The sequence below is a fragment of the Pithys albifrons genome, chromosome 18 (genome assembly GCF_047495875.1).
Source record: "Pithys albifrons albifrons isolate INPA30051 chromosome 18, PitAlb_v1, whole genome shotgun sequence".
Lineage (NCBI taxonomy): Eukaryota > Metazoa > Chordata > Aves > Passeriformes > Thamnophilidae > Pithys > Pithys albifrons.
This window is the reverse complement of record NC_092475.1, coordinates 1,848,793-1,864,753: the sequence shown is the minus strand read 5'-3', so window position 1 is coordinate 1,864,753 and position 15,961 is coordinate 1,848,793. Positions and strand designations below refer to the sequence as shown.

At 45.9% G+C, this 15,961-nt stretch overlaps 1 protein-coding gene across 2 annotated transcripts; it reads right to left on the bottom strand.

Annotated features, from left to right (window-relative positions):
- Positions 1-978: 978 nt before the first annotated feature.
- RAD21L1 (RAD21 cohesin complex component like 1) lies at positions 979-15,403 on the bottom strand. 2 transcript variants are annotated; one of them, XM_071572891.1, is made up of 13 exons: positions 15,335-15,403; positions 13,209-13,338; positions 11,479-11,578; positions 10,488-10,594; positions 9,876-10,061; positions 8,940-9,041; positions 7,905-8,015; positions 6,671-6,900; positions 5,219-5,324; positions 4,247-4,386; positions 3,470-3,550; positions 2,837-2,914; positions 979-1,592 (listed from the first exon to the last, which is right to left on the bottom strand). In XM_071572891.1, exons 1-13 carry the CDS (start codon positions 15,341-15,343, stop codon positions 1,404-1,406), a joined length of 1,569 nt encoding a protein of 522 aa, XP_071428992.1. In that variant the 5' UTR covers positions 15,344-15,403; the 3' UTR covers positions 979-1,403. The 2 variants fall into 2 exon arrangements, with proteins under 2 accessions (XP_071428992.1, XP_071428991.1); XM_071572890.1 differs by lacking the exon at positions 15,335-15,403 and adding an exon at positions 13,494-13,637 and having other exon boundaries at positions 3,470-3,547; positions 9,876-10,052; positions 10,479-10,594.
- Between the last annotated feature and the right edge of the window lie 558 nt (positions 15,404-15,961).

Here is a 15,961-nt window from a genome sequence, read left to right as displayed (position 1 = left end):
CACTTGGCTCTGGAACTGCCAGGCCCAGCCCAAGGAGAGGAAAATCCACCCTCAGTTCCATCTTGGCCTGGGCCTTGCTGCTGTTTCCCACCCAAGAAGGGAAACCTTTTTCTTTTGCAGAAAAGGGAAAGGTTTTTTTACCAAACAGGGATGTTTTTTTTCCTTCCTTACACCCAGAAAAGGAACCCCTCAGAGAACAGCAGCAAAGTTTTATTGCTTAATCAAATGTTCCCATGTGGAAAGAAAAGGACACCAGCTGGAACACCCTCACAGCCAGTGGCCACCCCACACCATCCTCCTGCCCCACCCTGGGGCTTCACACCCTTTTTACTTGATTAAACAGACCCCAAACCCCAAACCCCGTGTGACAGGAACCACATGGATTAGAGGGCCTGGAGACACAGGGGGTCACAGAGCTGAGTGAACACCCAAAATTCAGGTGACAATATCACCCATCCTTTCCAATTTTAAGTAAAATCACAAAATCCCTGATTGAGGCAAACCCACAGGATTTGATCCTTCAGAAAAAACACCAACAAGTGAAGGAAACATCTTCTAATTTTTATTGGTTCCACATCAAGGGACAGGAGTGTTCCCAGAGCACTGGAGCACCTGAGTGGGGGCACAGCCATCCCTGTGGTGCATGTTGGAAGCAACTGGAAACCAAGAACTTCAGAAAATGACAGTAAAAAGGGTAAAATTTATCTTTAATAAATTGGACAAAAATACAAGCAACAAATAATATTTCAGTTAACATCCATTTTGAAATAGATCTATGCATAAATAAAGGTGCTAGTAAGTAAACAAGCTCTGTGAGATATGAAACTGTAGGACTTCTAGGAAATAGAATTTTTTTCTAGGGCCAGTGCCTGAACACACAAAAACAACCCTGGAGACAGGCCCTTGATAGATCCTAAAATATCAAATACTGAACATTCTTTGAAAAGAATAATTTAACTAATTTTTTTGCTAAGGAGAGTTAACAGATGTCTCTTACTGATGGTGTGAGAGGATTAACAGACACAAGACTCAATAAAATTAATTTAAGTTCCAAAGGTGGTCTCTGAGAAAGGTTCTGATGAACTATAAAAACCCTTCAAGGCCTTCTATAAAATTCCTTTAAGGACTTGCATAAAATCCCTGACAATGTAAATCTTCTATGTGGAATATATATTTTAGTGGTATTTTATTAACATATCATATAACCATCCTATAACTCATAACCATAAATAATAAGTCCAGCAGTGAACACCTGGGGCAGCACATCTGCACAAGGATTCCTGCCTGGTGTAAATGACAGGGAGCTCTGCTCAACTCCCACGGTTTGACAAGACATTCAATCCTTTTCCCAGGAAAACTACTTGCTGAAAAAGTGTAACTTCAGCTGTGTTTTGATCAGCTGATCAGACCGTGTCAAACAGGGGCCCAGCTGTGGCTGTGAGGTCGGCGAAGGGCACGCGCTGGTGCAGCAACAGAACCAGCTGCTTCTTCAGGACCAGAAAGACATAAAACTTGGCTGCAGCTTCTTTGCGGTTGTTGTTCCGACAGAGCTCCCGAAAACTGAAGGAACACACTCCTGATCTCTTCAGGTGCTGTGTGAGGGAAATGAGAAATCAGTCAGGGCAGGTCCCCCACCAGTCAAACTGGATCTCATCCAGCCCAAACAGAGAGCGCTGCCCAGAGGGAAAATCCCTGCTCGAACAGCTCAAGTGGGATCCAGTCTCCAAAGAGTCATGGAAGCACAGAATGGTTTGGGTTGGAAGGGACCTTAAAGATGATCACCTCATTCCCCACCCTAGGCAGGGACACCTTCCACTCGACCAACAACAGTGTGCCCAGGTGGCCAAGAAGGCCAATGGGATCCTGTCCTGTATCAAAAATAGCGTGACCAGCAGGCCCAGGGCAGTGACCCTTCCCCTGTACTCTGCCTTGGGGAGGCCACACCTTGAGTGTTGTGTTCAGTTCTGGGCCCTTCAGTTCAGAAAGGATATTGAGATGCTGGAGCGGGGCCAGAGAAGAGCAACAAGGCTGGTGAAGGGACTGGAGCACAAGTCCTATGGGGAGAGGCTGAGGGAGCTGGGGTTGTTTAGCCTGGAGAAGAGGAGGCTCAGAGGTGACCTCAGCACTGTCTGGAACTGCCTGAAGGGAAGTTGTGGCCAGGTGGGGGCTGGTCTCTTCTCCCAGGCACTCAGCAATAGGACAAGGGGGCACGGGCTTAAGCTCTGCCAGGGGAAATTTAAGTTGGATATCAGAAAAAAATTCTTTCCAGAGAGAGTGCTCAGGCATTGGAATGGGCTGCCCAGAGAGGTGGTGGATTCCCCATCCCTAGAGATTTTTAAACACAGATTGGACGTGGCGCTGGGTGCCATGATCTGGTAAATGGACTAGAGTTGGACCAAGGGTTGGACTTGATGATCTTGGAGGTCTTTTCCAACCCAATCGATTCTATGATTCTATGATTCTATGACCAGGTTGCTCCAAGCCCTGTCCAACTGGCCTTGAACATTTCCAGGGATGGGGCAGCCACAGCCTCTCTGGGTCTCTTGGCATCCATGTCTGCAGAAGTGGCTCTTAATGTTTTGTTGCCACAATATCTCTGGTACCTTCATGTGTTAACTAAAAATCTACAATTCCACTGAATTCCAGGATGCCAACAGAGCACTTCCATTGGGGTTGGTGACTGAAAACAGTAAATATCCTTGTGCAGCCTGTGCTCTGGTTAGAGCCCAGTGACATCACAACCAAGAACTAAGTGGTATTATGTCATTTTTAAAAGGCTACACTCAAGTGTAAGTGTTTATTATTTGCACAGAATAACAAGATCCAGCACTGGTACCTGTAAAGTTTTGTGTAACTGAAGAGTTCTTTTGCTCCATCTTATTTCTTCACTATCTTTCTTGATCCTCTTTTGCTCCTTGAGAGGAAGTAAACAGAAGGTCAGTGTTTATAAAAGTCACACTCCATGGTGAAAAAGCACAGGAGTTCCAGCTTGCCTGAGAACCCAACCAGAGCTGGGCATTTGGATGGCCAAGCCCAGGGAATCAGGTGCCTCTGACACCCCTGTGCTCACCTGAGGTCTTGTGAACAGAGACAAGAATGGTACCTGTGTGCTCTGTGCTCAGGTGCAACAGGCCAGGCACCATGGGAGGGTCCCAGTGAGGCAGCTCCACAGTGAGGGACTGCTCTGTGGGACTGGGATCCTCACAGTATTTGTGCTGGCCAGGGGATTAAAAGGATGTTCAAATATTTGGCTTGGGATTTTGGGCTTAAACTCTGAAGTTGGCAGCTGACTGTCCTGGTTTCAGAGTGCCTGAGTGTCCTCAGAGCCAGAAAGTTCAGAAACTGTTTCCTTCTTACAGGAAGAAAAACTCACTGTAAATTCATTATGCCATTTTTTTAAAATATTTCTGAGAGGGATCAAGGATCTCTTCTGAGACAACCCAGGGCCATCAGCTCAGAGGACACACACCTTTGGCACCTTCACCTGCTGTGCTTCAGCCTCCTGGTCCAAGGAATTTTTGGAGCTCTCAGAGAAAGCTGCTCCATCCTGCTGTAAGCATGGAAAGGACAATCAGCAGGTCTGACCATTTCTCCACACAATGAGATTCTCATCACACAGTTCTGCTCAGAGAATTAATTACAGTGAAGTTTTCCAAAATGAGTTAATAGTTGCTGTTTCTACCATGTCTTTCCTGACACAGGGAAGGGCCTTGCTGTAGGATTTATCCCACAGCCAAATCTGTGGGCACAGTTTGGGCACAGTTTGGGCACAGAGAACACATTTTCTGCTGCCATTATGTCCAATTTTGTCACTTTTCAACTTAATTGGGTCACATAGTCTGTAAAGAATGTCCTTCAGCCTAAGTGAAGACAGCAGAGATAGATCATTTGTTATTGCTTAAGTATTTCCTCAATATGAGACACAAAATGTTTTATCCTTTATAGAGATTATTATATTTACCTTTTCAGTATAATATTTCATATTTAATATTAAGCTTTCACTTAGTGATTAGACTGTAATCTATGCTGATTAATGGACATTTTAATTAATTGTTCCTTCATTGTAAGAGTTTACCAAAGTAATTATAAATAAGTTTTTGTGACACAAGCTATTTAACACTCTTTGGTCTGGGTTTAGCCTCTTTTTTGAACATTAATAATTTCTTAAAGTGTTTTAGTGGAACCTTGGCACAAAGTGGAACTAATAAACACACTTAGGTCTCTAAAATTGAGGAAAACTGCTCACTGTAGTTTTATCACAGTTCTCTTTGGTTTCATTTCTGGTGTTCTGTGTTGTCAACATCAAGGGATCATTTCCAGTGTTGGTCTCAGCCTCGGAAGGAGCTGATTCCTGCAGGTAACTTGGCTCTTCTATGGGCAGCATCCCTGTGGTAACAGAAAACCAGAGTTTAAGAGGCAATTCCTGTGAATCACTGTCCTTAAAAACCCTGAAAACCAAAACCACACCCCAGTTTGCAAACTCTGAGAGTAAGAGCCAGAATGAGCAACTCTTAATGAAACATCCTTCCCAACAGGAGCATGGAAGAAGAACCTTTAAGGGAGTTTTTCCTTTTCTAAAAGTTGATCTTTGTGGACTTGCAGGAGGTGGGTTTGTTGAGTAATTTCTGAGGCAGACAGACAGGCTGGGTTCCTAGCAGAGCAAAGCAGTGGAAGTGGATACATCCTCCTCAGAATATCTAAAATATCACATTTCTTCTTACCTGGTATTAACCAAAACCTTCCAGAATTATTTACATGAATTATTATTTATTTATTTACAAATTATTGTTTACAAATAGAATTATTTACATGAATTTGGGAAGCTGGAGAGCAGTTTGATTAAGCTCAGAATAAGTGGGAAGGTATTTTTTTATTATATTAAAAGGCCCCCCCAAATAACACCACCCAAATCTGCAGTTTCAGAGACAATTACAGAAACCAAAGGTAAAACTAAAAATGTCTCCTTATGCCACAGGGAAGGAAAAGATTTGCATTTCATTTAATTCCTAATGAACAAACAAACAGAAAAGTACTAATAAACAAATACATAAACCCACCTTTATTTTTAAAAACAATTAAGTCTCTTAACTCCCTTAACTTTTTTGGCCCTTGATTTGTAGAATATTGCACACAAACTCCATGCACGTGTCTCAAATATTATGTGGAATAGAAAACACTTTCTAACAGCTAATTCTGCACAACAGAATTAAAACATTACCTGTGGTATCTTGCTCTTTTTGCATTTCTTCCATTTCAGGCACCCTCCTCTGTACTCCATGTCCTCTCATCTTAATTCTGCCACTACTGAAGCATTTTTCAAACAACTGAAAATAATTATTTTTTCTTTGTTTGCTTTCAGAGTGTCATGTCAGATTGTTTGCAAACAGCAACACAAAGGTATGAATATGAGCTGTATGTGAACTGCTGATACCCAGAATTTCAATATTTAAATTAGATCACTCTGAAAATCTGCAGTTTTGATTTTTTTTTTTAAACTAACAGCCTTCTGCAGCTTCAACATTGTCCATGAAAGAAAGATCTTAGGAGCAGCTTGGATCACTTTTCCTTGAAGCCAGGAAGGATGAAAGAAAGAAACATCTGCAGTTTTCATTCTCTTAGAGAGCAAGTTGTAGTTCTGCAGCTGGACTCTAAGTGGTGAAGCTGCTCTGCTGCAGTGAACCCTCCCAAATCCATCAGCAATAGTCTAATAATAATAATATTTAAGTCTGATGTAAAAATAGGATCATAGAATGGACTGGGTTGGAAAAGACCTCAGAGATCATCAAATCCAACCCTTGATCCAACCCCACTGTGATCACCAGCCCAGGGCACAGAGTGCCCTGGGCTGGTGATCACAGTGGGGTTGGATCAAGATGTGGATTCTCACTCAGTGCCACATCCACAGAATCACAGAATCATAGAATGGATTGGGTTGGAAAAGCCCTCCAAGATCATCAAGTCCAACCCTTGGTCCAACTCCAGTCCCTTTACCAGATCATGGCACTCAGTGCCACGGCCAATCTCAGGTTAAAAACCTCCAGGGATGGGGAATCCACCCCCTCTCTGGGCAGCCCATTCCAATCCCTGAGCACTCTCTCTGCAAAGAATTTTTTTCTGATCTCCAACTTCAATTTCCCCTGGCAGAGCTTGAGCCCATCGTGCCCCCTTGTCCTGTTGCTGAGTGCCTGGGAGAAGAGACCAACCCCCACCTGGCCAGAAATTTCCTTCAGGGAGTTCTAGAGAGTGATCACTATATAGATGAGAGATGTCACAAATTGATCACAAAGAGGAAACAAAACAGAAAACACAAAGGAGAAAGTAGAAAAGAAATGGACAGAAACACAAAAAGTTGTGTCAGTGTAAGGTCAGTCAGTGTGTGAAATGAAACATCAGCTCTCATGTCCCTTTGGGATTTTTCACTTGTGGTTGGAGTGCAGGAGGTTCAGGCTGTGACTCCAGAGATGATGAAGCAATTAGTGGTGAGTGTTTAAGTAATTATCAGTTGTCCAGCTGAGTTGCACTGCAGAGCAGTGGTGCCAGTGACACTGCCCACCTGCAGCCTGCTCTGAATTCAAACTGAGTCTGCAAACCCTCCCTCAGTCAGACCCCAGCCCTGCAGCAGTCCCAGAACCCACACAGTGCCACAACCCCCCAAGGAACTGATCTTTACCTTTTGCAGATCTGCATGAACCCCAGGCTGTATGAAGTGGGACAGGAATTGCTCCACACCCCCCAGCTCCTTCCACATCATGGTTTTCCTGCTTGGGGGAGCGAGGTCCAGCACAGCCAGGGTGTCTGTGTAGGTGGTGAGCTGGTTGTAAATGGTGCTGCCGTTGAGCTCCTTCGGTGCATCCACCAGCAACCTCCTCTTCCTTTTGGTTTTTCTCCTCGACGTGACAGCTGCACAGAGCAAACATTAAAAACAAGTCTTAGGGTCTATTCCCAGGGCATTAAGCACAAAAATAAAAAGAAACATGTAAATCAAACCAGCTGTTGACCTCCCAAACACCACCCAGACTTGAAAATCAAAGTACAAGTGCACAGGGCATTTCTTCAAAAGATTTCGTAAAGTTTTCACTCTTTGTGCTCTTGTACAGGAAATTCTCATCTATTTAATTATGGGAGACATATGGCTATTGTACTAAAGAACCAGGAACAGAAGGACTTAATGAGAACACATGATATGGCAGCAAGACTGAATAAGCCACCTTTAATCCATCAGGAAGTTAAGTGTTCCAAAAGCTGCTGATGAACTCAACAGGTTTTATTACCCCACAGTAAATATCTATATTTGTCAGTTTAATCCTTTGGCAATTTAACCAAGATGTAAACACAAAAGACAGACACACCTTATATAGCCATAACTTCCTGAATGCTATTTTGGAAGACTGAAAATTCCAATATTGTAAATATTGCTGTCAACATGAGCTTGTTTATTTGCAAACAGCCACCAACTTTATAGGTGACATTTAGATTTACTCACAGAGGAAACCTAATAATTTACTTTTTTTGATCTTATTAAAGTTAAAAGTTGACAAACCAACATTTCCCAAGGGCTTGAAAGTATTAAGATTGTTATTTTAAACATAAAAATCACTGGTAAGAAAAATTTTTTGGGTGAAACTTCAGTACCACTCCTGAGCAGGCCAGACTTGCAGTGCAAACAGAGCTACAAAGAAACAAAACTTGATTTGGTGCATGGAAGAAACTGCAAGAAGAGATTTGGGTAGATCAGATGAATAAGCAGACTGGTTTTGTATAATAGTTACAATAAAATAGAACTCTGGCAGAAAGAGCAGATGGAAACTAAAGTGGGAATAATCTATTTTGCAAATATTTTGACTACAAAGAAAACAAAACCTGGTTAATGCAGACACTGAGCAAGAAACTGATCAGGTTCTCACCTGTGTCATCCACTGGCTCCAGCACAAATCCTTCTTCTTGGAATGAAAGGAATGTCTCATTCATGGCATGACTTATGTCCTTCACGGTGGTGTTTGCACAGTTGGACTCAACTGCAGGAAAACCCAATGAGAAAACGTTTACAATTGTCCTACAGAGAACAATATCAGACAAAAATGGTGAGAATTAGAGAACTGTGGGTGTGTTTATACTCTCATAATTACATTCACCAGTAATCACTGGCACTGCTGCTGCTCATACCCTGCCCTGCATCTCTCCTTTTGCTGACCCCAGAACAAGCAGGTGGTGGAAGAGACAGAAGTGATTGGAGGAAAACCCACACAACAAAAGGTATTTAGAGGGAAAGCTTCAATCTGTGTCTATTTCCAGTTCCAGGCAAGTGCAGAGCAGTGTGGACATTTCCATCAGCAGGAAAGGAACAGGGAGCACCAGCATCAGTGCAAGGAGAGGCAAAGGCCACTGTATCCCTTTAAAGCTGTTCCAGAATTCTCAGTTTTAAAGTGACACTCTGATGGGGGAATAAGGATTTAAGATAAAAATCTCCCAGAAACACTTTTCAAAGCCTCATTTATTTCATCAACATCAAACCAAAAGAAGATTAACAACATCTTTAGGAACTACCTAATCGTCATTTGTTGTGGAAACATGAAACCAGAAATAGAACCATAGAACTTTTTTGTGTTGGAAAAGAGGTTTTAATCTCTCACAGGGAAAGTTCACAGTTACAGGAGGCACTTATTGGGTTTCCTTCCTCCTCAAAAGGGACATCCCACTGTGAGCAGCAGGGAGGACCAACAGCATATCCAACAGGATGCCACATAAAGGCAATGTCAGGTTACAAATTTGGAATCCCTAAATCAAATGAAATTTCCCTAAAATGGTGGATGAAGCAGTTTGGGGGGGGGGGTGGGGGAAGGGGAAAATAAATTAAGAGTGTACAAAGGCACAGGATAATGCACCAAGCTGAATGGGCATGACCTTAGGCATTAACACAGGAACAGACTCTGCAAACTCACTGGCTGTGCTGTTCTCTGGCAGACCTGGGGACACAGGACGTGCTTCCTCTGCAGCCAGAATGTCTTTATCTAGGCCATTTTGCTCATCCCTCAACAGGATTTCTTAAACACAAAACACATAGTTTAGTCATCCTAAGCCCTGGCAGTCATGAAATAGCTTGAGATACAGCCTGATGTTACTTAAGGTTAATTCTCTGCAAAGAAAGCAAGCTCAGCTTCCCCAGATGGCTGGCAGGGGGATGGCTGTCTGCAACAAAGAGGAGAGGGTTAGGGCTAAGTCTGAAATTTCCACCTTTTCTTTGAAAAATATGGTCTCAATAGTGTTAAATAGTATAAATGTATAAGGTTTCCATAAATATTGTAAGCCATAACAATGTAGAAGCTACTTTGCTGCCTTTGTTATTACAAGATAGAATCATAGAATTGAGTGGGTTGGAAAAGACCTCCCAGATCATCCAGTCCAACCCTTGGTCCAACTCCAGTCCCTTTACCAGATCATGGCACTCAGTGCCACGGCCAAGCTCAGTTTAAAAACCTCCAGGGATGGGGAATCCACCCCCTCTCTGGGCAGCCCATTCCAATCCCTGAGCACTCTCTATGGAAAGAATTTTTTCTGATCTCCAACTTAAATTTCCCCTGGCAGAGCTTGCAGCTCTATTTCACCTTTGAAAATAGAAATTAAATTGTTAAACATTAAGCATTAACTTAATGCCTTTAATTCTAAAATAATGAAGAAATACAGCCTTTAAACCAATTTGACTTGGCAATGTCTAGGTGATCACAGATTTAGTAGGAAAAAAAATGAAGCATGAAAACAACAAACAACACAGAATTCATGTTGGGAAACAACCACCTTGGTGCTGTCTTGTTTGCTTTCCTGTAAGAATAAAAATATTTGGAAAGGAACTGATTCTGTTTGGCTGTGACAAACCCTACCAATCCTGTCTGCAGCATCCTCCTCATCCCCAAAACAGTCGTGCTGGAAGCAGAACTCATCCTCCTGCAGCACAAACTTGTCTCCACTGGCACTGGCCGAGTTGTGTTCGGCCACCAGGCTGTTGCTGCTCATCAGGAAACTGCCCTCAAAGAAGCTTTGTCTTCTCAGGGCATCTGCTGCTTCATCTGAGGAAACACACAATTCCTGATGCCTCATCTGCAGGAGTTTTGGGAAACCAGATCCATCCATTTCCTAATTTTCCAAATAATATTTAAAAGATCACAAGACATCCCATACCTCAAATGGAACAAACAACACCCCATACCTCAAATGGAACAAACAACACCCCATACCTCAAATGGAACAAACAACACACAACTCTGCTAGTTCAGTAAAAGCAGAGAATGTTCAGTTTGATTCTGTCTCTGATATCAGATTATGTTGCTTACATTAAGTGCAAGATGCTATGACAGACCAATCAGCACAAGCATGAAACCAATGCAGTATCAATCACAGCTTTTTCAAACATGGAAAGGGCTCAGACTGTACAGAGTTTTGCATAAAACACACTTTCCCTTATGGAATATTTCTAATTTCTCAACTTCTCTCACCAAAGTTCCCATCACAGAGAAGTATATTGGCTTCATAATCCTCTGTAAGTGTGATGTCTTCAGCTCTGCTCTGATTCAAGGTAAAATGTTCAGCAACATCAATGGCACTGATGAGAAAAACATTATAAAAATACAGAGTGAACTAAAACCCACTGAGCATTCAGCTGGAATGTGAAAATTGTTTCTAAATAGCCTTTTATCACAAACCCCCATATTTCTCCACTCTCTTTTATTTGGACTCAGGATTTTGTTCCTGAAGTATCTTTTACACAGAATGACACAAGTTTTTGGGCTGGCAGAAAAGGCACCTTTACAGATCACACTCAGCACATTGAGGCACTTGAATAAATGGAATGACATTGCAGCTGTACTTACAAAATAATAAACCCTTACTGGTCCCATCAAACTGTATTTATGAGGAGGCACAGAGGAAGCCTTGGTGGAAATATGTCCCCCTGGACCTTCAGGGCATCAGAGCCATCAGAAACATAACTTGGCCTCCTGCCTTTTTATCAGTTTTCTACAGTAATGGTGATGTGTGTCAGAAAAACCAAAGAAATATGCTGGCCTTTCCTCAGGAGCCAGGCTGACTCCTGCTGATAAAACATGCCAGCCCTGGAGAGCAGTGGAGCAGAAAGGAGATGAAGTTGCACAGTGGAACAGCACACCAGTGGGGTTACCAGCATGGACCCCAACTCTTATCTCTCCTCTTGAGGTCAGGAAGTTGTTTGCATCCTTCATTCAGACAAATTTAAAATCCTGAAGTCCAAGTTCAAGACATTATTTCATTGTAAAGGTCTGTTGATTAAAGGGCTGAGGAAAAGCACCAAAGCACAAAGCCTGTGCCTGTGGCCTTGGAAAGCTCAGGATTTGGGAGAACTCGGTTATGAAAGCAAAACAACCCCATCTGAGTCACGCTGAGATAACAGCAAGGATGGCTTTTACTTCTGAAAATATTAAAAGAAGGAATAAAAACTAGGGAAGCATTTACTTGACATCTGGTAGTGGAGTTTCAAAGTCATGAAATTCTTCAGGTAATGTAATGGACTGATAAGCAGCCTCAAAGTTGTCTTCTGGAAGGTCAAGAAGGCCTGAAAGAAACAGACAAAATAACAAAATAAGTATCAATAAACTAAAAGTAGTGTTGTCCCAAGTAGTATAACAAGCCTATAAACCTGTCAGGAGGGGCTGCTGCCATTCTAAATCACAGCAAGGTAAAGCTTAGGCACTCCAAAGTGGAATTTTATTTTCCACATCCTTTAAAAGATCCATTTTTTACAGACAGATACAGAAGAGTCTGCTGCAACAGGACCTGAAATATGCAAGTCCTTGTGCTTCTGAACAGTTGCTTTAAGTCCCTGGAAGGTTCTCCCAGCTGACATTTAGCCTGGAGTCTTTCACAGCACTGCAAATGAATCACTGTGGTTTCCTATTCTCTCCTGTGTCTCCAAAATGCTGTTCTCCAGCATCAGATAATTATGCACTGAGACTGCAAGGACTTGGGACTCAGAGAATCCTGGAACAATACGGGTGAGAGGGGATTTCTGACAGTCATCTAACCCAACCTTTTGCTCAGAGCAGGGTTCATTTCAAAGTCAGATCACTTTGGACTATTTCTGCTGATGGAGGTCCCAGAGCATCCCTGCACTTTCAGCATTTTATCACTTCACTGAGATTTCCTCCCCCCTTCTGTCTAGTCTGAGTCTCTGTTTCTGCAGTGACTGTTGTCTTGTTCTGCTCTGTGGTGCCCTCCAAGCTGCTTTAGTATCTGTCCAAAATAGCCTCAAGTTGTGCCAGTGGGGTTTCAGTTGGATATTAAGGAAAACTTCTTCACTGAAGAGGTTGTCAAGCCCTGACACAGGCATTGGAATCAGGCATTGGAATGGGCTGCCCAGAGAGGGGGTGGATTCCCCATCCCTGGAGGTTTTTCAACTGAGCTTGGCCGTGGCACTGAGTGCCATGATCTGGTAAAGGGACTGGAGTTGGACCAAGGGTTGGACTTGATGATCTCAGAGGGCTTTTCCAACCCAATAAATTCTGTGATTCTGTGATTCCCAGGGCAGTGGTGAAGTCCCCATCCCTGGAGGGATTTAAAACACCTGTAGATGTGGCACTTGGGGACAGGGTTTAGTGGTGGCCTTAGCAGTGCTGGGGAAATGACTGGACTCCATCTCAGAGGGCTTTTCCAGCCAAAACAGTTCTGTGATTCTGTGTCCATACCCTTGAAAATAATACAAATTATTCACTATTCTGCAAACAGACCAGGTCACAAAGCACATTAGAGCTGGCAACAGACACTGGTGTCCCATTCTCATTTGTTGCCTCCCATTTGTTGCCTAAGTGTGACAAACACAGAGCCCCTTGGAAAAGGATCCAGTCACCTCGGCTCCCTCCTCCCTGCCTGCATGGCTGGAGCTCCAAACACTCTGTCAGCTCTGGCACTGACACTGTGGGTGTCACCAGAAATTAAAATTAATTATCCAGCAACAGAGGCTGAATTCAAGCACCTCCTTGTAAGCCCCCTTCAGAAGCTGCTTCTATTTAGGGAGTCAAAGACCTGAAATGGCATTAAATTAAGCCAGACTAAATACCAGCAACAGGCACAAGTATGTTCAGTTTCCTTTGGGATCAATAACGTGTATTTAACAATATCCAAAAATTAACTTCTAAAATAAGAGCTGTGAAGGACAGAGCTGAGGAAATGCTGATTTTTGAACACACCTGGACGAAATGCTGTCTTCATCTTGGTGAGAGCTTCAGTGCAGTCTGCCAGGAGGTACTTTGCTTTCCTGTGGTAAATCCTCACCACTCCCAGCAGCAAATGCCCCGAGGTCCGCAGAGCTATAGCAGACTGTGAGGGTTCAAAAGCAACAAAAAAGTTGGTCAGGAGTTAGTATTTCTGGCAAAACCAGTAAGATATTACACAACAGGAACAGAGTCCCTGTGACAGACCAACACCTGCACCCCAGGCCTCTCCAGGAGCCCCCTCCCCACGGCACAGCCTACCTTTGGGGAGATGATTTTTTGCACAGTGGTCTCCAAATTGCACTCAAAGATGTGTGCCTTGGTCAGCTTCTTCTCCCAGTGGGCAGCCAGCCAGATCTTGGCCAGCGGCCCCCGCTTGTTGATGAGCAGATGGACGTAGAACATGGTGCCTGCAGCCCTGCTGGAATTCCTCGTGGGAAATTCCACCTTCCAGAGGGAAATGGGGCACCAAGAGGGACTGGGGATTTAGTGGGATCTGAGGGGATGGGGGACCCAGCTGGGTGCTTGGGGAGAGGGGGATTTAGTGGGGTTTGACTGGACGGGGAACGACCCAGGCAGGTATTGAGGGGATGGAGGAATTTAGTGGGATCATGAGGGGATGAGGGGATTTAGTGGGATCATGAGGGGATGGGGACACCCAGCTGGGTGCTGAGGGGATGGGGGAACCCTGAGGGTACTGAGGGAATGAAAGGATTTAGCGGGACCCTCAGTGGACAGGGCAGGGATTTGGTGGGATCCTGAGGGGAAGAATCCAGCAGGACACTGAGGGGACAGGGCAGGGATTTGGTGGGATCCTGAGGGGAAGAATCCAGCAGGACACTGAGGGGACAGGGTAGGGATTTGGTGGGATCCTGAGGGGACAGGGCAGGGATTTGGTGGGATCCTGAGGGGAAGAATCCAGCAGGACACTGAGGGGACAGGGTAGGGATTCGGTGGGATCCTGAGGGGTTGGGGAGGGGGGGGATCCAGCCGGACCCTGAGGGGATTGGAAGGATTTAGCAGGCCCTGAGGAAATGGGGTGACCCAGACAGGCGCTGAGGGGACAAGATTTAGGAGGATTTGAGGGAACAGGGAGCCCAGATGGAATGCGGGGAAACGGGGGTTGGATTTAGCGGGATCCTGAGGGATGGAGAAGCCCAGCCGGGCGCTGAGGGGACCGGGCGGGACGGGCGGGACCGGCGGCACTGAGGGGGCCCAGCCCGGCACTGCGGGACCGGCGGGACGGGCGGGACCGGCGGCACTGAGGGGGCCCAGCCCGGCACTGCGGGACCGGCGGGACGGGCGGGACCGGCGGCACTGAGGGGGCCCAGCCCGGCACTGCGGGACTGGCGGGACCGGCGGCACTGAGGGGGCCCAGCCCGGCACTGCGGGACCGGCGGGACGGGCGGGACCGGCGGCACTGAGGGGGCCCAGCCCGGCACTGCGGGACCGGCGGGACGGGCGGGACCGGCGGCACTGAGGGGGCCCAGCCCGGCACTGCGGGACTGGCGGCGCTGAGCGGGCTCTGCAGGGCGGGCGGACCCTCCCCAGGCCCCAGCCGAGAAGGCGCTGCCGGGTGATGCCGCTGCTCCAGCTGGGCACGTGTCCGCTGGGCACGGCTGGGACAGCTCCACAACCTCCGGCAGGTCCTGCCGCTGGAAACAGCTCCACGCTCCTTCCTGCGGCCCACCGGGAGCGCCCCCGCATCCCTCGCAGAGCCCCCGCATCTTGAGTGCCTACGAGCGGGTAACCACAACCCTCCTTCTCCTCCTTTCTGTCCTCCTCTCTCCTTCTTCTTCCCCTCCTTCTCTCCTTCCCTTCCCCTCCTTCTCCTGCCCTTCCCCTCCTTCTCCTTCACTTCCCCTCCTTCCCTTCCTTCTCCTTCCCTTCCCCTTCCCTTTCTCTCCTTTTCCCTCCCCTTCCCCTCCTCTCCTTCTCCTTCCCTTCCCCTCCCCTCCTTCCCCTTCCCTTCCTTCCCCTTCCTCTCTTCTCCTTCTCCTTCCACTCCTCCCCTCCTTCCCCTTCCTCTCTTCTCTTCCTTCCCATTCCTCTCCCCTCCTCCTTGCCCTCCCCTTCCCCTCCCTCCTCCCAACCCCTCTCACCCTTGGCATTCCAAGATCCTGCTTGCAGGCACCACCCCATCGCTTTCTCTGCAGGTGAGCAGCGACTCCATGACTCCAGGCACGTTTGATAAAACTCTTTTGTGAAGGAAATTTGCAGAAGAAAAAGGAAGGAAAAAATAAAATAACAGAGCTTCAGATGGGACCTCTGTGCAGAGAGAGAAGGGGAAAGGTGCACCAGCCACCCACCTGCAGCAGCCCCAGCCAAGAGCAGAAGGTGGCATGTTTGCACACTGATGTGTCACCAACCAGGAAAGAATTAGTTTGTCACCCTCTACTTCGTGCTTTCCATGCTTTATATTCAGGCAGTGCACAGTAAGGCTCCCGCTGCTCCCAGGCACGACCCAGTGCATCAGCTGTTGCCAAATCACAAGGCATCTGTGGTTTTCCCTGTCTCCCTGGTGTTAGCTGAAGATAACGAGATCTTAATTATCACCAGGAAAGTGCTGAGCCTCTTCCCAGTGTGGCTCTGCAGTTGGTCATAGTGGGAAGCAGGGCTCTGTCCCTCCAGCTGCCTTTGGGCAGAGCTGGAGCTCAGATTTCTGGAGAAGGAGAGGGATTTTTGCTATAAACCACCGTTGGAATGATGTATTCCTAATAGGGACATGG

Excerpts from the sequence above, each read along its gene's own strand:
- RAD21L1 (XM_071572890.1), bottom strand. The coding sequence starts at position 13,637 with ATGTTCTACGTCCATCTGCTCATCAACAAGCGGGGGCCGCTGGCCAAG. Across the intron at positions 13,339-13,493 it reads AAAAAATCATCTCCCCAAAG|TCTGCTATAGCTCTGCGGAC; the intron begins GTAGGCTGTGCC and ends GAACCCTCACAG. Across the intron at positions 8,016-8,939 it reads GCCAGAGAACAGCACAGCCA|TTGAGTCCAACTGTGCAAAC; the intron begins GTGAGTTTGCAG and ends GTTTTCCTGCAG.